This window comes from Thermobia domestica, chromosome 16 (genome assembly GCF_964235325.1).
Source record: "Thermobia domestica chromosome 16, izTheDome1.hap1.1, whole genome shotgun sequence".
Lineage (NCBI taxonomy): Eukaryota > Metazoa > Arthropoda > Insecta > Zygentoma > Lepismatidae > Thermobia > Thermobia domestica.
This window is the reverse complement of record NC_137469.1, coordinates 45,455,110-45,478,321: the sequence shown is the minus strand read 5'-3', so window position 1 is coordinate 45,478,321 and position 23,212 is coordinate 45,455,110. Positions and strand designations below refer to the sequence as shown.

Here is a 23,212-nt window from a genome sequence, read left to right as displayed (position 1 = left end):
TTAATACCCGGCGTGACCTGTCACTCATGATTTTCTTCCACCCACAGTTCCGCTTCCCCGATGTGGTTTTTCCGTGTGCTGTGTAGGACGTCATCACCTTCGACACTGTCCCAAGTGACACACCTAACACAGTAGCCACTGCCGTCACACTCACTCCACATAACCGCACACCAACAATTTGCCCTCTTTGAAAATCTGAGAGATCCCCCATTTTACACTACCTCCGTCTGCTGCAGCCACTGGACACTGCTGTTCCACTGCGCCTGACGTAGTATGGAGACCGACCTAACACACCACCACAAGCGGTCTGGCGCTACGTTCGCCACGACACCACTGCCAACCCATACATCTGACGTGTTGCCAACTACAGGTGTTTCCATTTTTCTGATCACCATCTATATATATATATATATATATGCTTTATTCTGGCATCTTTTGAGGTGTTAATTTAAATACAAACACGTTTCTGGCTCATGTAATCATGGTAAACACTATTTTTCTTGACCATATACCCAGGAGTAAAAGTAGATCTGTAAAGGTAGGGGGGAGCATGATATCAGGCCGTCCACAGTGTCTTTCTCTGCCCCCCTTTTTTTAAGGAAATGGAGGGACGCTATAGATATTTTTGGAAATGAGGGAAGTGGAATCCTTTGGGGAATCAGTAGATTTCTGGCTTTTTCTCAAGATCAGAAAATTCCTCAAAGATACTCGTTTTGCCACCGTAGAAGACATCACCAACACGACAGCTGAACTTCGGAACGTACCAAAACAGGACTTTTACTGTTATTTCCAGCAATAGCAGGAGCGGTGGAACAACTCTGTGTGGACTTAAGAACCCTATTTGAAGACGATTAAGCAAATGTATACATGTATTGTGGTAATAAGATTAATACAAGAAAATTTCGGGAACTTTTGACTGTCCTTAGTATTTGCTAAAGATATGCCACATTGACTTGATCCTTAGTCTTCCGTTGCAAGCGCTGCTATCGGCTGAAGGAATCCCACTCGCTTTCTCTATCTTAGCAACAGCTGAACCCTTATTGGCTCAACGCGTGTGTGTGTGAGCTTTAGTTCGTTTTTTTTGCCACGGTTCAAGACATTTTGGTAGCACAATAGTATTGACACTGAGGATTTTTGGTACTTCTTTTCTTTGAAATATTTGGCCTTCCTTTTTAAATTTAATGCCCCACGGTTATGAACTGAGAATAAAGGAGACGAAGATGATAAGACGCCTGATAAAGATGGAATGAGATAACTGGAAGGAAACGGAAGAACTCGAAGAAAACCCACGCACATGGTGTTCGTCCACTACAAAGCCCAATTAAGCTAGAGATGGAATCAAATCAGTGACCCTAAATAAATCTAAATATCCTAAATTTGAAGTAAGTTTCCTCGTGACCTCATGAACAGACAGGTTTTTAAAAAGTTAAGTTAGATTCAAGCGTTCTCTGTATTAGCACAAAAAGCACAATTGTAAATGTTTTCAAGCGTTGGCATTCTTTTATTATTAGCATGAGCGTAAATTCCTTAAGAGATCATCTCGGCTAATAAATATTTCAGTATTCATAGTTCCATGAACTTATATAAAATGTAGAACCACATTACTTAATTACTGTCAGTTTTTTTTTAATAAATTAATTTATATTGCACAGAAGAAAACCAGACGTAAAAGTTCTAAGAATTTGATTAATTTCCTACCACAACAACTCAGCTAATTGTGTTTTGCATGATCTAAAAAGAACTGGATCTGCAGGAGATGGTTTACGTAAACTTGAAAATATAGTAAAATGTTATACGTATTATAATTGCTTTCACGTAAAACATGTGAAATAAAGAAGGAACAAGGAATTCAAGTTCTAATTACTTAGAGAAACGAAAGTCATAGGTTCGAGGCTACTGATGTTGTACGAACGTACTGAATATTTACGTTACCTTACTTGCATAACAATTTTGTTTTGTAATGTAGTGTTTTGTTATGTAAGTTTAAAATGTTCTGGTTGATATGTCTAAAGATACGATTTGAACGTTACTTAAAAAGAACGTTACTTGCTGCTGATTTTCTGGATCAAAAGATCCACTATATTTTAGGCAAATATTTTCTTGTAGGCCTTATATCTAGAGAACTACATATAGTGTTGTCAAATCCAAACTATTACCTAACTCAGTATGATGTGCTTATTCCATAAAAATGATACGAAAACTCAATTTAGGGTCTGTACAAAAATTTTGTGGCCCCTGATCCAAAAGTATATAAAAAGATCCCATATATTTTAATCAAAAATTTTCTTGTAGGCCTTATATCTGGAGAACTATATGTAGGGTAGCCAAACCCAAACTTTCACATAACTCAGTATAATGTGCTTATTCCGTAAAATACGAAAACTTGATTTAGGGTCCGTTCAAAAATTTTGTGGCTCCTGATACGTAAACTAATTCCTGGCCAAGATCACAATCTAATTTTTTTGATGATTCCTATAATTCTTGTATTAATGTTAAATTATAGAATAACTTTACATGTCTCAGTTGGTATCTGTAGGCAGACACAAAAAGTAAGAAACTATTTTAGAAGCATTTTGCTACAGATAAAGTGCTGTGCAATTTTGAGAAAACGTGTCCACCTACTCGTGTTTTGATGTCACTAAAAACTATTATTGTATCTAATTCGTGTCAAGGAAAAGCGCTAGCTATGTTGAATATGTGCATAAAGCAATATTTCTTTGTTTCAACATTTGCTAATACAATTGAGTATTAGAGTTCAAAATTGGAAGTGGTATCATTATTTGTGTCTGTGTAAGAACACAAACTGGAGTATGTTTTGTAAAGTTAGCTCTAAATTATAAAAGAAATGCACGTTCTTAACTACCCTATTTAGGTTTCCAAACCAGCAATATTATCACGGTAATAAACTTCCAAAAATTGTAACTTCTGCATCTTAACACAATCACGTTTGTAATATAATATTAAGACATTCACGTATTAACCCTGCACCACTCGCGCGGTGTTAGGTATCAACAACCCTCGCGTGGGGTCACAGTGACCCCACTTTATATTAAACGTACTGTATCTTTTGTGTACGAAAAATGTTAATAGCATATTTTTTGTAAGTATTGTACTCTTAACATGATTTAATAGTAGGGTGGCCGCGTCAGAATTGCCGACTGTCTAGGAGAGCCAAATAAAAATATCCCTCTGGGGTCATATTTACCCCGCGCGAGGGTTGCAGGGTTAATGTTTAAACTTGTGCATGTCTCTTAAAGACAGAATTGCATAATGTAATAATTAAGTTTTACTGATCATAGATTCCACAAGAATCTTAAAAGACCTAATAATGTTTAACCATTTATGGATTTATGGTAACTTTTTTTTTTTTTTTTTACCATGCCGTAGTGTGTTCTTTGAACTCTTATTTAGGCCCTATAATTGGTATTTAAGCTGGCGTTTTTATTAGTCAAGTCAAACATAGACTACAGAACACCCCAGATGCATTTTGGAACCTGATGGTCACCTTGGTGGCGCGAAATGAGAGCGGAGGGGCGTGACTTATGTTTCTTTTTTTAAAGGTAAATTTCAAAACGTTTTCACGCTCTTAGTTTTCAAGATATCAGATTAAAAGTTTGCATACGGATTATGTGTATATTTGAGTATATCTCAATTTTATTGGATCCCTACGTGAATCTGGGCCCGGGCTCGAGAGGTGCAACTATTCCGAGGAGATGTTTTTTTACTCAGAAAAAAATCCGGTTTTTCCTGAATTTCGCGGTTCAGATGTATGATGCGGACATGTGAGTACTGCCGTTTGAATAGATATAACAGGTTACCTTCAGACACTCAAATTGTTCAGACATTCAGACATATCAATATACAAGATTGAAACTTTGCATACGCATTATGTAGATAACTACGTATTTTTTCAAACAATTTTCAGATCCCTACATACACCCAGGCCCGGGCCAGTTGGGCTCAACAATTTTGTGTTTTTTTCCGAAAATTCACCCGGTTTTTTTCCGATTTCCCGTTTCTGGTGTATAATACGGTGAAGCAAGTAATATCATTGGAAAGGATCCTTTTTCTGAAAAAAAAAAAAAAAAACTAGGTATGAACCATGGTTCTACCGTAAATAGTAATGAAGTAGTAGCTGTTTGACAGAAAGTCTAAAATTGGAAATCCTAAAACCGTTAATAAACTTTGCTATCGATTGAATAAAGTATAGTTTATAGCTTAGAAACTACGAGTTTCGGATAATTTGTAAATAAATAAATAAATAAATAAATAAGATACAAATACCTTAATAGCTCTTTTAATCTCCAACTTCAATTTCCTTTTTTTTAATGTTTATTGCAGTTGTTTCCCTCTAAATGAAGGGTATTGAAAAAGATATGAAAATACTTTTTCTCTTCATCTTGCTTGCTGCTGCCTCATCACTAATGAACGGAAAGTCAGTCGGTAAGTTTCTGATACATTTGGAGCCTGTAATCTATTAAAATCAGAAAATGAGTACGTGATTGTACATTATATTCTGTCCGATAAGTTAGGTGTACTCTATTAAGATACGCTGATCTGTCAATTTTCTCATTGAAATCAAACACTACGATGACTATCCAGATATACTTCTTGTTATTGTACACTGGAAGCCGAATAACAGTATCTATTCGCCTATCGTCGTGAGGACAACTCCGAAATTATGTGAAAAAATATTAAGTAGTCTTCGGTCAAGAAAACTAGCAGTAATATAGCGATATGTTGATCAGACATTTACAAGTATCAAATCGCCTAATGGTTGCTTCCTTTAGGTCCTTTGACGGTTCATGCTGGGAACCTTTATTTACAAAATATAACTTTTCTCAAATCGTACAGTTCTTTGAATATTTTTCAACATAGAGTTGATAAAAGGGCTGTCAGATTGTAATTCTTTCCGTAAATTTAAGGTTTTTCTAGAACGTTTTATGAACACATTTTTGTTTCCCATAAAATAACCTTTTCCGATCTTTTAATAATTAAAAAATGATAGTTTGATGTTTTTCTTAAATAAAATAAATGATAATCCTGGACATCTTTCACAATTTTTGTAAGTTAGTACGAAAATAAATAACTAGAGCCACTGATATCTAACACACTATTAACAGCGCAACTTAACTAGGGAATGCACTACTCAGAGAGGAATTGCAGTGTACCCCAACCTATGTTAATAATGATTTGGTTTCCAGAATATTAAGCTTCGTCTGTCAACACTGTCTCGAGGATACGACAGTTTCGATCTATCATGATACACTGATATCAGAAACAGAAGCCACTGTTAACTAATAAAAACAGAAGTCCAGTTGGATATGAATTTCAGTATGTACGGTATGCCCGACAATAATTTTTAAACGTATGAAGGAGGGTGTGGGCAAAGTCTTCGTTAAAATGCAATAAACCACAATGAAACAATAAACCTCAAAAACCTTTGTGTAATATAGTCGGTGAGACAGATTTGAATTTAGCGTTCCTCTCAGAACTAAGCCTATATGAGGAGAAGACCTACAGCTTAACGTGTAATCAAACAGCATGAACCCTCATCGGGATTTAAAATATGCCCCTTGTGTTTTATGTGTTACAATTATTTTTAATGAAACTACAATAGGTTTTAAGCAAAATTATTCTATGTTATTATACACCGTGTATAAAACCGTGTTTTCTTACATAGAAGTTTTGGATATCACATACTGTACATTTCTTTTTTCCCTAAAAGATCATGTAACATTCCGTTTTTCTTTCTGCGAAATCTGATAATTCTAGCTGGTGACTTCGAATAATGCTTGAAAATAGTAATGCAGGTTATGATCGTGGAAAGAGAAGGACAAATAACGTTCCTTGAAAATATGATCTCACAAATTATTTCTGTTGTATGGACAAGTAACTTTTGTTAACATTACTCATATTATTTTTACAAATGGTATATGTCACTGTTGGAAGTTATGTGGATCACCATTAGGAATGTGTATATAACTGTTAGGAATATAAGTGTTATTACGGGTGAAGATAGTTGCACAATCCGCTGGTTAATTGCATACTTTCTTCTATAATATGCTGGCTGGTTAGCAATATACAATTGCGCAATCTGCTAGTTAACAGTTTGACTGCCAAGTCATTATCGTGCGCATTGCCCCGAGGCCACATTACTTTTTTTTTTTTTTTTTTTTACATTATCAGTTTCGTTAGACCCCGCAGTTGCCAAAAATGCAGACTTTGGTGAGATATGCAAGTTGATGACATAATTGTGCCCGAGTAGTATCTTCGGCAACCGAGATAAAAATTTGCTCTTTTCCCGTGAGTACCAAATTTGGTACTCGGGCATAGTTACGTCATCCACTTGTACATCCAACCAAAGAATGAATCCCCAGGGAGGGACAAGGGGGGAAATTGCATAAAGTCAGCATTATTTTTATTTTCAAGTGGGAGGGACAAATTTGGCTGGATATGCAAATTGATGACGTAATTATGCCTGAGTACCAAATTTTGGTGCTCATGGGAAAAGAGCAAGTTTTTATCTCGGTTGCCGAAGATAATACGCAGGCATAATTACGACATCAACTTGCATATCTCACGAAAGTCTGATTTTTTTTTTTTTTTTTTTTTTGCAATTATAGAGTCAAAGAAAACTAAGCATGCAGAAATCCATATTATGAACCTCAATTCGAGCAGTAATATACGAACAGAAAACTGTTATATCTATAGTGCGAAAATTTTCTTAAAATAAAGACATTTGAAAGCTAAAACTACCGTTTTAAAGAGTAATTTCTACTATGTCCAAATACATGATAAAACCATGCAATTGAGTACCGACAGTGCTAGAAATTGGTATAAAGGCAGAGTGATATTTGAAAATTGAAGAAGGCAAGAATGCCGAGGATGGATAAAGATGATATATTTACAAAGTAACATTGTAGACTGCACAAAATCAAAGGCATATTTTTGCTAATACGTCACTGGCACGCGTAGTTTATACAAAAATATAAATTAGACCATTTTCGGGTGGAAATTAGTATAAAGGCACCCATTGTCATTGTGAAAAAATAAAAATACAATGTACGGTACAGAAAGGAAAATAGATGTTCAGTACCTGATTGACCTTCCTTTCTTCTGAATGAGTTGGAATATACGCTTCGGCATTGTGTTTATGAGATATGTTAGTTGTTGCAGTGGAATAGCTGACCACTCTTCTTGTATCGCGTTTCTCAACTCAGCAACCGTCCCAAATTGCCGACCATTGCGATAAACATTGCGCGCAAGAATTCCCCAGAGGTTTTCTATCGGGTTAAGATCCGGGCTTCTCGCTAGCTACTCCGTAACCTTGATGCCCTTACCTTCAAACCACAGTCAGGTTGCTGCTGCCCTGTGGATAGCAGTGTTGTCCTGCTGGAAAATCAGGTTCTGATCGTCTAACTCCTCATAGATCCGCGCCAATTCTATTTCTAACATCTCTATGTACGTAGATGAATTCATATTGGTGTTGAACCATGCAATGTTGGATGTACCTTTAACATAAAACGCTGCCCAAATCATAACACTTCCTCCGCCAAACTTTCTGCTCATTTGCACTTTCTCCTCTTTCCTAAGGTAATGCCAATAGTATTGAAAACCATCCGGACCATCTAAATTGAACTTCTTCTCATCACTAAACACAACATGATTCTATTCTGATGTCCACGACATACGTGTTTCCGCAAACTGGAGTCGCGCCTGCTTGTGCGTCGCACTAAGGGGGGCTTTACACTTCCGTTTCTTGAATATAAGATGTGGATCTTGATTCAAAATTTGACGCACTCTTCTGGATGTGACAGGTGAGTTGCAAGCAGCAACAATTTGGGAATATGACATATTTCCGGCCCTTGCCTTGCGCACAATTAATCGTTTCGCAGCCTCCGAAAGTTTTCTTGTTCTACCATACTTCCCGTTCTTTCCGTATTGTGAGTCCAATTGAACGTAATTATCAATTACACAACTTGAACGATTTAGCTGTTTTGCAATTTGCCGATTTGACAGGCCCATGTCCTTGTACGCACAGACACGTGCTTGTTCCTCACTCGACAACACTTTTCCACGAGGCATGGCCCACACAACAGCTCAAAGACGTTCGCACCCGCACTTCTCTTATCGCACTATGTCAGCTGATTCTCAAAGTGGCATCAGGAGTAATGCTGAACGTGTAGAGGGCGCCAAACAACAAGTAACCGTAGGTGCCTTTATACCGATTTCCACCCGACAATCGTCTCATTTCTCTTTTTGTGTAAACTATGCATGCCAGTGACATATTAGCAAACGATATGTTTTTGATATTGTACAGTCTACAGTGTTACCTTGTAAATATATCATTTATATCCATCCTCGGCGTTCTTGCCTCCTTCTATTATCAAATGTCCCTCTGCCTTTATACCAATTTCCAGCCTATGTGAAAGAAAAGAAAACAAGTGCTGAGAATCAAATTTGGTACTCACGGCAAAAATGGCAATTAATGTGGGTACCATTATTTGTATATTCATGGCAGTCAACCTGTTAAGTAACAAACAGTATCTTGCAGCAGAATATAAATTATCTAGTCTATTGTAAGTAGCGGAAGACATATTCTTTTAGCAGCAGAAAAATTGTTTTCCTATTTTTCTCCAAAAACTACACATGAGAATTTATCCTGAAGTCTATTACTTTGTCATCTATCAAATGGTATAAGTGTCACCTTTGCTCAATTTTATCGTTATACAAAAACGAGAGTTAACCAAAATGTTGAGACATAACTCTCGTTCGTCATGCCATAAATTGTCATAATCAAAAACACCGTTTTTTTTTACGATTACAAAGAAATAATTTTCTCTAAAACTTCCCAAGAGAATTTAAATCTATACATATCACTTACTGTTAGTTCTCCTCAATAAGATCTGTCGAGAGCTCCTCTGTGGCTAATCGGTTAGCGTACGCGCCTTTGGCGTGGAAGACCCGGGTTCAATTCACGGCAGGAGCTCATGCGGCTCAAGAGTCGAGACTTGTTTCCTCTTCTTTCACTTAACATAAGCTTTCATATGATACTCAATTTGAACCCCTTCCTATTTCAACATTTTGAGTTTGACCCCGTCTGGGAGCCTGCGAGGGACCCTAGAACTTTTTTTTTTTTTTACTTTGAATCATTATACTTTTGAACCAATGACATATCAGTGCTTTTGTTTCTACACCTATTCCACCGTTTCAGATACATACGAGTGGCCATAGAATTGGCAATGAAGATTGTGTTGATATTTTCACCCACCGCTATTTTGCACAGCCTTATCGTAAAGAGTCGTGACTTTTTTTTTATCTTCTTTTATTTAACACCAACTTTCATACGATATGCAAGTTGACTCCCCTTTACATGTAAACATTTTGAGTTGGACCCCGTCTATGAAACTGCGGGGGACCCTGATACAATTTATTTTACTTTGATACGTTATACTTTTGAAATGATGAGAGACATGTTTTCTGTTTTCATATCTGTGTCACCGTTTCAGATTTTTCGGAGTTGCAACGGACTTTAAAACACCCTTAAAAGTGTTAATAAAAATAAGTAACGTGTTGCCCTCAAGCGAAATGCTTGAGACCTCCCCAATTTTGGTAATCGGTTTTGATCTTACCTTGACAAAAAGCATTCAGGAAATATATACTAGGGATGGCTACAAAGATCCGGTTCCGGCGGAACCGATTCCGCGATGAACGGTTCTCGGAGATCCAGTTTTCAGAACCGGTTCTGGAACCGGTTCCGAACCTGGATCCGACAACCCTGTTCCAGAACCGGGTCTTAGGAACCGGTTCCAGGCCTGGATCCGAATATCAGGTTCCAGAACCGGATCTTAGGAACCGGTTCCAGATCTGGATCTGAAAACCCGGTTCCAGAACCGGATCTTAAGAACCTGTTCCAGACCTGGATCCGAAAGCCCCCAAAGACCTATAAAGGAGGCACAAAGCACATCTTCAAAACACTGCAAAGAGGACCATGCGCTTGTGCCCTCCCCGCCCAGACCCGCTTGTGCCTTCAGAAAAAAAAATTGGTCCACCAGTGGGTGTTTAGCCAAATGAGTTGGCCAGTTTGCCTGTTTAGCCAATGAGTTTGCCAGTTACCCAGTTTACTTAGCCAAATGAAACAAGCGGCCGCCGCCTGGGCGTCTGCCTATCGCTTACACCATATCATCTAGCACACTGTTCACAGTCTGCCAGCAGCTTGGGTTTAGCGTAGGGATGATCACAAAGTTTCGGTCCCAGCGGAACCGGTTCTTGGAGATCCGGTTTTCAAAACCGGTTCCGGAACCGGTTCCATACATGGATCCGAAAATTCCGTTCCAGAACTGGATCTTGGGAACCGGTTCCAGAACTGGATCCGACGAACCGGTTCCGGAACCGGATCTTCTAGAACTGGATCCGTTCAGACCCGAAAACCGGTTCCACCAGGAACCGGTTCTGGCCATCCCTAATATATACATCACCCCCACTTTGTGGGTTTAGGTTCAAGTACATCCCGTGTTAGAGGAACCCCAAGTTAGACATCGAGTTTGTTGATGGAGATCTATTGATCTCATGATAATTATGAGCAAACAAAAATCGATTCACTATGCATTCTTATGGGATGAATTTAGTCCTTGTTTATTAGACTACCCCCAATGGTATTAAGATTAGCGGGTTAGTATAGAGCTCAGGATGCATAGTACTTATCTCTCCATGGTATACCCGTACAACGCTAAAATGAAACTAAATAACTTCTCCTCTATATAAATCCAGACTTTAATATTTTCTATTTTCAAATGCTCAATCATCTTAAATGTATGCTGCATTTAATTTGAGTTGAAAAGCTATATTTAAAGATGGATTTGGAAAAAGTTTGCTTGTTAGGAAGTTTCGTGGCATTGTTATTGTTTGGAAAGTTATGAAATATTTTATTCTTTCTCTTATTTCAATTATAAATTTAAAATATGTTTATCTGAGCTTAATTTTCTAGTATAAATCAAATTTATTTTTCAACTTATTTCTTATTTTATGCTTACTTGGACATATTTTCGCTATTTTTCATTGATAAAGAAATATTTTATACGTATTTTAGTCCTAATTGGCCTTCTTCAGCGCCAGGACTATTTGAGACCTAAATTTACTTGCTAATGTGGAATCTTGACAACCGTTATGCAATAGTTAATACTCTTAAGGCGCGCGCGCTAGTAACTAGAAAAGGATACGGAAGCGTGGTTTCATAGTGTATTTGTTCACAAATTGTTTCATGAACAGGTTTTTCATTTCATTGCATAGTGGCTTGTAACTTGCCAAATTTTCTTTTGAAACCAGTAAACTGAATATGGTTCATGAAATTATGGACAACAAATTTTGTAGCCATATCTTCAGTGCTATTCACATAATTTACATTTATGACTACCGGCCTTATGATAGCATTTTTAAGCGTCGTAGGTAGAATTGCATATTATAGTGACATTTAGGGACCTGCTATTCATATATTACTAACAGAAGGGTCTGTCTTGACGAATTGGTCGTATTCGTATAATGAGACGAAAAGTGTCCTAAAACTTGTCGGCACTTTCTTAGTGCTAAGGTTCTCGGAAATCTGACAGTCATATGTGAGTCAACTTTCATGTAAGTCCTGAACATTATTTTAACGGCTATTGTACTTTGGATGGAAACCAACGGGAAACTACCACATTATTTTTCAACTTTGCTAACAACAAAAGAAAAACATAAACTCTCTATATACTATTTTTACTTTAAAAGACAGGAAATTTATCTGGGTCTTTTTTTTTTTTTTTTTGTCGCTTTTACATTTCAGCTCAAACTTTTTATTTCCTTCATAAATTTATTCTGAATGTGTTTAGTCATACCTTCGACATAAGTCCACCGATTTTAAGAATCCATTTGTTTGTTTGTTAGAAGGAATTTACCTTCCCGGTGGTCCAATATAAGTTTCTTGAGAAAGTGATAGTACTCTTTGGAGCTGGACTGTGAAACGTTTCTTTAAGTGCAGGATTAATACTCGTATTATGGCAAAATAACAAGCATATAGGCAACCATACATTCTTTAGGATGATTGTGGTTGCATAGCAGCTCAGGGGTGGTGTCACAGGGATTTTTTACCCCTGGAAAGTTTTACCCCCTGGAAAATTTTACCCCCTGGAAATCTTTACCCCCTTGTCGGTTTCTGGTAACTTCAAAGGAAAAGTCAAAAGTCACATTAAAAATTCATATAATTGAATGTGATCTCTCAGTGTATGCACTCACTTTGGTCAAGATGGCTTTAAATCCGAAGATTTGGTAGGGGGGTAAAAATTTCCTAGGAAATTATTACCTCCCTGTCGGCTATTGGTTACTTCAAAGACAAACTCAAATGTTATATTATAAATTGATACCACTCTGTAGTATCTCTTAACAGACACAGTCACTTTGGCCAAGATGGCTTTAAATCCGAAGATTTGGTAGGGGGGTAAAAATTTCCTAGGAAATTATTACCTCCCTGTCGGCTATTGATTACTTCAAAGACAAACTCAAATGTTATATTATAAATTGATACCACTAAGTAGTATCTCTTAACAGACACAGTCACTTTGGCCAAGATGGCTTTAAATCCGAAGATTTGGTAGGGGGGTAAAAATTTCCTAGGAAATTATTACCTCCCTGTCGGCTATTGGTTACTTCAAAGACAAACTCAAATGTTATATTATAAATTGATACCACTCTGTAGTATCTCTTAACAGACACAGTCACTTTGGCCAAGATGGGTTTAAATGCGAAGATTTGGTAGGGGGGTAAAAATTTCCTAGGAAATTATTACCTCCCTGTCGGCTATTGATTACTTCAAAGACAAACTCAAATGTTATATTATAAATTGATACCACTCTGTAGTATCTCTTAACAGACACAGTCACTTTGGCCAAGATGGCTTTAAATGCGAAGATTTGGTAGGGGGTAAAAATTTCCTAGGAAATTATTACCTTCCTGTCGGTTATTGATTACTTCAAAGACAAACTCAAATGTTATATTATAAATTGATACCACTCTGTAGTATCTCTTAACAGACACAGTCACTTTAGCCAAGATGGCTTTAAATCCGAAGATTTGGTAGGGGGGTAAAAATTTCCTAGGAAATTATTACCTCCCTGTCGGTTATTGACTACTTCAAAGACAAACTCAAATGTTACATTATAAATTGATACCACTCTCTAGTATCTCTTAACAGACACAGTCACTTTGGCCAAGATTGCTTTAAATCCGAAGATTTGGTAGGGGGGTAAAAATTTCCTAGGAAATTATTACCTCCCTGTCGGCTATTGATTACTTCAAAGACAAACTCAAATGTTATATTATAAATTGATACCACTCTGTAGTATCTCTTAACAGACACAGTCACTTTAGCCAAGATGGCTTTAAATCCGAAGATTTGGTAGGGGGGTAAAAATTTCCTAGGAAATTATTACCTCCCTGTCGGTTATTGACTACTTCAAAGACAAACTCAAATGTTACATTATAAATTGATACCACTCTGTAGTATCTCTTAACAGACACAGTCACTTTAGCCAAGATGGCTTTAAATGCGAAGATTTGGTAGGGGGGTAAAAATTTCCTAGGAAATTATTACCTCCCTGTCGGCTATTGATTACTTCAAAGACAAACTCAAATGTTATATTATAAATTGATACCACTAAGTAGTATCTCTTAACAGACACAGTCACTTTAGCCAAGATGGCTTTATATCCGAAGATTTGGTAGGGGGGTAAAAATTTCCTAGGAAATTATTACCTCCCTGTCGGCTATTGATTACTTCAAAGACAAACTCAAATGTTACATTATAAATTGATACCACTCTGTAGTATCTCTTAACAGACACAGTCACTTTAGCCAAGATATGATTTTATGAATTGATATTATACCCTGTTGTCTCTTAACAGACGTACTGATTGTCGGTAAGATGTCTTTATATCAGAAATTTTATAGGGGTGCTTATACTCTTGTATTGGTTCTGTGCTACTTCAAGGATAAGGTCAAATTTTTACATTATAAATTGATGTTATACCGATTTATGTCTTAACAGACGCACTCACTTTGGGGACGATGAAGGATGGTTTTATTTTCGAAAGTTCATAGGGAGGTAATATATAAAGAAAGCTAAAACTTATTTTTATTTTAAAGGAGATGTTGAAATACCAAATTTGATGACTCGTGTTTAATAGAGCCCGAAAATGTACACGTTTTTATAAGATAATATTCATACGTATTCTTCGCTTCCGCTTTGAAATTCCAAAAATCGATTCTCTGTGATATATCACGTCTCAGATCCCATGTACTGACCAAGCTTTAAGTTTCTAAGTTCAGCGGTTGTACATACGACTTGAGAATCTTCTTTTTACAAGCCTTGTACGTTGTTCTGGTGGCTAGCTCGCACTAGCTAGCTACTCCATTTTCAACAGTGTTGACAACTTAATCAATGTTTATTATATCTCCGGTACGGTTAGAGAAATCGAAGTGTTGTAAACGGTAAAATAATTTGAACGTTCCTTGCAAACCACACATGTAACTAGATATAATATTTACTTAAGATTTTTGTAAATAAAGACTTTCAAAAAATTCAAATTTTCAACCCCTGTAACTTCGTTTCTATTCATTCGAAAAACGTCATACCATGACCATGATATTCAGCGCTAAAGTTCTTTCGAACTATATTATCCTGTGCATCTCTGTTGTGCTGTGTCTGCGTTAGAGGCTTCCAAACTTCGGATGTTTGTGATACCATAATATCTTTAACTTGTAACACTGATTAATAAAAGTAGTATTTTAAGTTTACATTTAACATGGTTAGAAATGTGTAATAAACTGACGTAGTGCCATTTGAAAAAATATAAATTTATATTTGGTTGGCAACTTGTGAATTTCTGTCTAAACCCGTTATAGCGGATGATCACGACAAATTGTCTACCATGTGTATATAGGGACAGAGAGAGGAATAAATTGCAACAACGTTGTTTTTAATTGAAAGATGTGTTTTATGTTTACAATCATTTATGTTATAAACTGTGTAATAGTAGTTATCAAGATTATAAGGCAACTAATATCTAATATTTTACACTGCAAACTAGGTTATATTTTGGAATCAAAGTCTGCTTTCTCAGTTGCAAATAACAAAATTTAAAGTTAGATTTACTTACCTTTGTTTCAAAAGATTGTTTATTCTCTATATATTTTTCTTCCTACGTGTTCCACACTGTCAAAAGAGTAAAATCGAGTTTCAAAATCAATATTTTCCTTTCGACGCTACTAAATCCTTAAATCTCGACTACTAGTAGAACAAGTCAAGAGCTGCTTTCACGAACGAAACTATGAAATATTTTTTAACAGTGCAGTGTTTCGGAGGAAAGTTTCTTCCTCCTTTTATACTAGGCCGCTAATATGTAAGATTTGAATTGTTCCTCTTGAAGAGCAACTTATACAAATTTCATTGATATAATAAGAAAACAATTAATAGAAATTACCACTTTGACACTGCAACCATCTTAAGACACCTGGGGGGCGCGGTGGCTCAGTGGTAGAGTGTTCACCTCTGGTGCTTGGGATCACTGGTTCGATCCCAACTCGCGCCGTGTGGAGTTTATGGTGGACAAACACCGTACTTGTGGGCATTCTCGGGGTTCTACCGTTTAATCCCGCTTTCTTCGTTCCACCATTTCATTCATTTCTCATAATCACTGTCTCTTTATCCTAACCGGCATAGCCGTAGGACGTAAAACTAATAGATTTCATTTCATTTTTTTCTTAAGACACCCTCGTCAGACAGCAAATCACGTGCAAAACATGAAAAGCAATTATTTCCTAGGAAAACAATACCGACTATCAAGTTTTTGGTCATGAAGCCAAATTTTCGGACATAAAGCAATCTTGACCAGAATGATTGCGTCTGTTAAGAAATAACACGGAGTAGCATAAATTTATAATATAACATTTGATACTATCTTTGAAGTAAACAAATAACCGACAGGCGGTATAAATATCTCAGGAAAATATTACCCACTATCAAATTTTCGGACATAAAGTCATATTGACCAAAGTGAATGCCTCCGTTAACGAACAACACAGAATGGTAATAATTTATAATGTAACATTTGATGTCTTTAGAGTAGTGCTCTCAACGGGTCGGGTCGGGTCGGGTCGGGTTGAAGACCGACCCGACCCGAACCGTGACCCGAATTGACTGACCAGACTCGACTGACCCGAACCGTGATTCGACCTGATTGACCTGACCCGACAACCCGACCCGACCAGATTCGTAACCCGACCCGAGCTCACCCGATCCGAGTCGGGTCGGGTCGGGTCACGCGTCGCGTCGGGTCAATCCGATCTGTTTGAGAGCACTATGGTCACGACACTGGGTGAACGCCAAAATGCACTCACATTGGGAATTAAGCCCGGACCACGTGTACCGAAGTCTTACACGTTAACCACCAGCTAGATCGAACGGGGGATTTGTATATGCATTTTAATGAATATTTGGCACTTTTGAGGTTTGGTTATTTCTTTTTATAACTATTAAGAACGTCCGAAGTGGGAAAAAAAATTTTTTTTTTCTTGCTTTAGTTCAATGTGACGAAAATTTTCTTCAAGGTCAGTGTTCTCACCTGCTCGGACGGCAGGGGGTCTTCTCGGAATGCAGTAGCAAGAGTCTCTTGGCGGAGACAAAAGGAAATCGTTTAATTACAATGATAAGGGTTGAGGAAACAGGAGAACACCTGTGATTTTTTCCAACCCTTCAAGTTTCATTTCAAAATAGGTTCTTATGATTCCGAGACCCGTGCTACTTTGATTTTTCTTTCGGGTCCCGAAATCATAAGAACCGGGTCATTCGGGTCCCTTTCTTTGATTTTTCGTAATTAAAACGTATTTTACAGTATATATAGTTGCACGTAACAAGATACATAAAATGAATTTTGTAATTTAAAATTTAAAAATACAGTATGATATTTAATTATAAAGTACTAATTTTATTTCATCACTTTCAGCCCTACAAATAAAATTCAAACGATTCGCTCCCTGGGTCTTGGTCATCAATACTGCGTCTTATTCTTTGTCTTGCAGTCAAGTATTGGTCCTGCATTTCGTAGTCTTGGTGGTCTTTCATGCTATATAAGAGCCAAGAATGCTCGCCTCATCGGTACAAATGAAGACCAAGTGTGATTTTGATTATGGTCTTTCATACTATACGGAAAGCAAGAAAATACGCTCATCGCTACTTGGTGATCACCAAAAGAAGGCCAAGAGCAAGATTACTATGCAATTCGTCTTGCATATCCAATCTTTATCTTGTTCTTGTATCGATGTCCTTGGGCTTGGTGAAATAAAATGAAATATTCAGTTTAAGGTCCGTCGATTCTGCACCGAGGCTAAGGGATATGGTGACCATGAGAAATGAATGAAACGGTGCAATGAAGAAAGTGGGAGGAAACAGGAGAATCCCGAGAAAACCCACTACACGGCGTTTCTCCACCCCAAAGCCTACTTAGCACAAGCTGGGATCGAACCATGGACACTATGCACCAGAGATGAATTCTCTACCACTGAGCCACCGCAGCCCTGCTTGAGCTTGGTCGTCCATATCCAATCTTTCTTTTGGCCTTACTTAAACAACTTCTAGTTTTGTTCTAAATCCAGACTCCATATTGGCGTAGATATTAATATTACAGTCGATTGGAAAAATCAATCTTCCATATTTAAAAATTAAAGTACACACAAGTAGAAAAATAAGCATTTATCATAAAAGTACTAGCTTCAAGTGTTCAAAATAGATTTATGGTTTCTATAAGATCAATAGAAAATTGCTATTTTCAATTAGGCAGCTAGTAAAAAACAGCAGTTTTCGACTCCAGCCGAGTTTAAGCTCAACCTAAACTCAGTTGACCAAAGTGAACTGACCCGACAGACCCGACCCGACAACCCGACACAAGCTGACCAGACTGACTCGACCCGAGTAGACTAACCCGACAACGCGACCCTTGCTGACCCGACTGACCCCACCCCACAAACCGACATGAGTTGACCTGATCCGACCAGACCCGTAACCCGACCCGAGACGCGTTTCAGAGCACTACTTTGGAGTAATCAAAAACCGACATGTGGGTATAATTTCCTAGGATAATTTTACCCCCCCTACCAAATCTTCGAATTTAAAGCCATCTTGGCTAAAGTGACTGTGTCTGTTAAGAGATACTACAGAGTGGTATCAATTTATAATATAACATTTGAGTTTGTCTTTGAAGTAATCAATAGCCGACAGGGAGGTAATAATTTCCTAGGAAATTTTTACCCCCCTACCAAATCTTCGGATTTAAAGCCATCTTGGCCAAAGTGACTGTGTCTGTTAAGAGATACTACAGAGTGGTATCAATTTATAATGTAACATTTGAGTTTGTCTTTGAAGTAGTCAATAACCGACAGGGAGGTAATAATTTCCTAGGAAATTTTTACCCCCCTACCAAATCTTCGGATATAAAGCCATCTTGGCCAAAGTGACTGTGTCTGTTAAGAGATACTACTTAGTGGTATCAATTTATAATATAACATTTGAGTTTGTCTTTGAAGTAATCAATAGCCGACAGGGAGGTAATAATTTCCTAGGAAATTTTTACCCCCCTACCAAATCTTCGGATATAAAGCCATCTTGGCTAAAGTGACTGTGTCTGTTAAGAGATACTACTTAGTGGTATCAATTTATAATATAACATTTGAGTTTGTCTTTGAAGTAATCAATAGCCGACAGGGAGGTAATAATTTCCTAGGAAATTTTTACCCCCCTTCCAAATCTTCGGATTTAAAGCCATCTTGGCCAAAGTGACTGTGTCTGTTAAGAGATACTACAGAGTGGTATCAATTTATAATATAACATTTGAGTTTGTCTTTGAAGTAACCAATAGCCGACAGGGAGGTAATAATTTCCTAGGAAATTTTTACCCCCCTACCAAATCTTCGGATTTGAAGCCATCTTGGCCGAAGTGACTGTGTCTGTTAAGAGATACTACAGAGTGGTATCAATTTATAATGTAACATTTGAGTTTGTCTTTGAAGTAACCAATAACTGACAGGGAGGTAATAATTTCCTAGGAAATTTTTACCCCCCTACCAAATCTTCGGATTTAAAGCCATCTTGACCAAAGTGAGTGCATACACTGAGAGATCACATTCAATTATATGAATTTTTAATGTGACTTTTGACTTTTCCTTTGAAGTTACCAGAAACCGACAAGGGGGTAAAGATTTCCAGGGGGTAAAATTTTCCAGGGGGTAAAATTTTCCAGGGGGTAAAACTTTCCAGGGGTAAAAAATCCCTGTGACAGTGGCACTACATAGTTTCGGAACACAGTAACATTTTAAACAGATGGAAGTGAGTCACGTATGTGAAGATTTTAAGATTTAGAAAAAAAGTTTTTATAATTATTTATTTCTAATATTTGCATCTTGTTAACATTCAAGAACCTAATTACTATAACTTTTTCAAGTAATGTTTAAGCCATTTACGTGTTTCGAAATTTTGACCTTAAGTGGTCTGAATCAAATTTAGCAGGTTATGGTAATGACAGTAGGTTAAATTGATGCCAGTTTCGTATTTCTCAGACAAAGTATGGAACAGACAGTTGACATGATGCAGTGGCACTACATTTCCATCTTCTCTGGTAATAATAAATTCAATGAAGTTTAGTGAAAATTAAACGATTGCCGTGATGGTATTCTATGAATTTAACTCCATCCTTTTTTTGCGTTTGATCATCATTATAATTGATAAGATTAATGAAAGTTAGCGTTGAGGAAGGACAAAGTAAATCTAATCTTAGTGACATGGTGGCTAAGTGTTAACGTACCTCAGACCCGCAACCAGAGGAAGCTAGGGGGGCTTGGCTCCCCTAAACGTTTCGTGGATCGTCCAGTCCTTAACACAAAATTTATTATTAATAAAAAAACACAATGTAGTTATTTGTAAGAGAATCTGTAATGACTTGTCCCCTAACATATTCATGCCCCCCCTCAAACGCCTGTGACTGGTTTGCTGGCCTGATGTATCTCATCCTGGTTTGAGAGATCTCTAACTCGATCGCAGTTAATGTGAATTGGTATTGAAAAGCATTGCATCTGTAGGCTTTCTCGAGGTTTTTCGTTTTCTCCTGCTTTCTTTTTCTACTAAATCTTTCATAGTCACTAGCTTTTCTAACAGTTTTGAATACTTGTAGAATCCTCTTTTATGTTTAGCCGATTGATTTATATAAGAAATTATTATTTTTAAATATAAACTAATTATTTGCTGAGCAAGACTATATATTTTCGTTAAAATTCAACACGTGTTACAGTTTTGCCAACTAACATTTTTATTTTCTCTGAAAGAACTGGTATTCTAATGGCTGGATGTTACTATTTTTTCTTTTAACCTATTAATATACCTTGTACTTTCTGAAAATTAGATTATGTTCTATGTAATATTAAAATTTAACAAATATCATGTGTACATCACGGAAAGGGAATTGGTTTGTACGACGAATTAATATTGAAATCGGTGTAATTGTAGATTTCTACCACTTCCTGTATCAGTAGACAATGATTAAAGTGAGGGTGGAATGTATTCTTCATCATTCACACCAGGCAAATCCGGAATGATATCTAATATACAGGTTCCAGGCCACTTTCTTCCTTCCCCACTCCCTTCTTCCTATTCTTTCATCAGATCATCCTTTATAAGTGACAAGCTAAAGGGGCCGCGGTGGCTCAGGGGGTGAATTGCATGTTATGCAAATAGGTATTTTCTTTACTGATCTCCACCTTGCAGTGCGTTCTTATGCTGATGATCTTTCTGTTCTAGTACGAGATGAAGCTCAACTTAATCAAGTTATTCATGTCATACAAAATATTGGGCAATCTAGTGGAGCTTGCATAAATTTTCAGAAAACAAAATTGCTTGCATTCGATAGTTGGGATTTTCAGATGATTACTTTTCCCATTCTCCATGTTGTTAGGATAAAGATTTTAGGTGTTTATTTTTATAACACGGTACAACAAATGATTTTAGAAAATTGGGCTCTATCTCTCCAGAAGGTGAAAGGTTTATGTTAATTGTGGAAATCTCGTGGCTACTGTCTTGAACAAAAAATTTGGATTGTTAATACCTATATTACATCCCAGTCCCACCTTTGGTATTTAAGTCCTGTTTTACCGTTGCCAAGTCACATTGTCCGCTCTATGCAAGATGCAGTGTATTGGTTTGTTTGGAGAGGTAATATTTTTAAAACACTCAAGTATGTTCTTACTCAATCTAAAAATGCTGGAGGTCTTAACGTGGTGGATATATATTGCAAAAGCACTGTTTTATTTTTGATTAATTGGATGTGCAAGTTACAATTAAATACACTCAGTTCTGCTAAATTCTGGGGTCTCTATTGGTACAGGCTACGGCGGTCACCCCTCCTCTTAATATGTCGATCCTTTCAAACACTGTAAAATATTCATATGATGTACTCTTGAATTCTAGTTACATGACTTTAGATGTAGATATTCCTAAACCTCAGAATATCAAGAACTTGTACAGCTCGTATCAGTGTAAACAAAATGTTACTATTAAACAAAAAGACAACTTTCCTAAATATAATTGGGATATGATCTGGAAAACTATCAATAACACGGTCCTAAATGCCAATCAGCGCTCAGTATGGTACCGAATTGTACATAACGTCATACCAACTAATATGAAGTTATAGAAAATTAAGGTGATGTCTCTCGCGACATGTTCGCATTGTAATAGAAACGATATCTTACAAGATCGTTATTCAAGTTGTGATTTGGTGCACGACATATGGTTGACCTTCGCAAGTATCATGTGTATTCTAGTTCGTTGTGGAATCCAGGATATTTTCCCGATAATGATTTTATTTCCTGCTTTTTCATATTATCCTCATTACAAACACAACTGTAATCTGGTTGTGTGGTGTAACTGTGGAATATTTGATTCAAAGTCAAACGCCAACCCTTGCAGACTACTATTTTTACCTGTTGATAGAACGATGGAAGATAACTGAAAATATCAAACGGAAACATTTCGCGAATTATTTAGCTGTTGTCGGCGAAAAATTGACAATGATGTATTCATAATTTTTACATTACTAATCAGTGTTTCTTAAAAATGTTTCTGCTGTCTGTTGCCTGATTCTTTGTTATTTATTCATAATACAGTATATGTTATCCTTTTTGGAAAAAAGATTGTTATATATTCCAATGTATTATACTTTACTGCATTTAAATAAAAAGTGAAAAAAGTGGTAGAGCGTTCACCTCTGTTGCATGGGGCCAAGAGTTCAAACCCTGTTCCCGTCAAGTGAACTTTGTGGTGGACAAACACCGTATGCGTGGGTTTCCTCGGGGTTCTCCGGTTTCCTCCCACTGTCTTTATTCCACCATTTCATTCATTTCTCATCATCACCGTCTCCTTTAGCCTAGCCGGCATAATCGTGGAACGTAAAACTCAAAAAATTTCATTCCATTTTGTGACAAGCTAACATGACTACATACTGAAATCCAAGAATCTAATTCCTAATCCTTATCCCTCATCCCCAAAATGTATTCTTCGAACACTTAATTGTAGAAAACCGCTTCTCACTATATATTACATTTTCAGTTTAAAGGGATCAATGTTAAAGCAGGAAATCGTTTATTTTGGTCGCTTCCAGTTTGTATAGAGGGTTAAGAGAGAATATGCTACTTACTCTTAGAGTGCTAAATAAATTACGAAAAAAAAAAAAAACATATTTTCCTATCTCTTAGTGTTTTTGCTGTAGATATATACAGATCAACATTGAAACAAGCGAATTGAGGTTTATCTTATATTTCTTTGAGTTGAAGTTTAGTATTCCATTCAGCAGCGAGGGTATGTGAGACATGGACCTACAGCATAACGTAAGATTCCAACCAAATGTGGTAAAACGGGAATTAAACCTAGATCTTCATTGCCAGAAGACGCTTACGTTAACTACACAACCACGAGTAAACTCATATGAAACGGAAAAGGTGCAGGAAGTGTTATGGAAAGCAGAGGAATTGAAACGAGATGGAATCTTTAAGCTACTAAAGACATGTTTATGACCTGTGAACTAAACGATACAAGAGATAGTGTTAAATGAATGTTAGTCAAAATTGTATACTAGTGATTTTT

General features: G+C 36.9%; 1 protein-coding gene across 1 annotated transcript in view; it reads left to right on the top strand.

Moving 5' to 3' along the window:
• LOC145672749 (uncharacterized) overlaps window positions 1-23,212 on the top strand; it is a 124,239-nt gene that overhangs the window by 7,877 nt on the left and 93,150 nt on the right. The window contains exon 2 of the mRNA XM_081741922.1: window positions 4,342-4,443. Within this exon, the coding sequence (XP_081598048.1) occupies window positions 4,356-4,443 (88 nt within the window). The 5' untranslated portion in view covers window positions 4,342-4,355. The remainder of the gene's footprint in view (window positions 1-4,341; window positions 4,444-23,212) is intronic.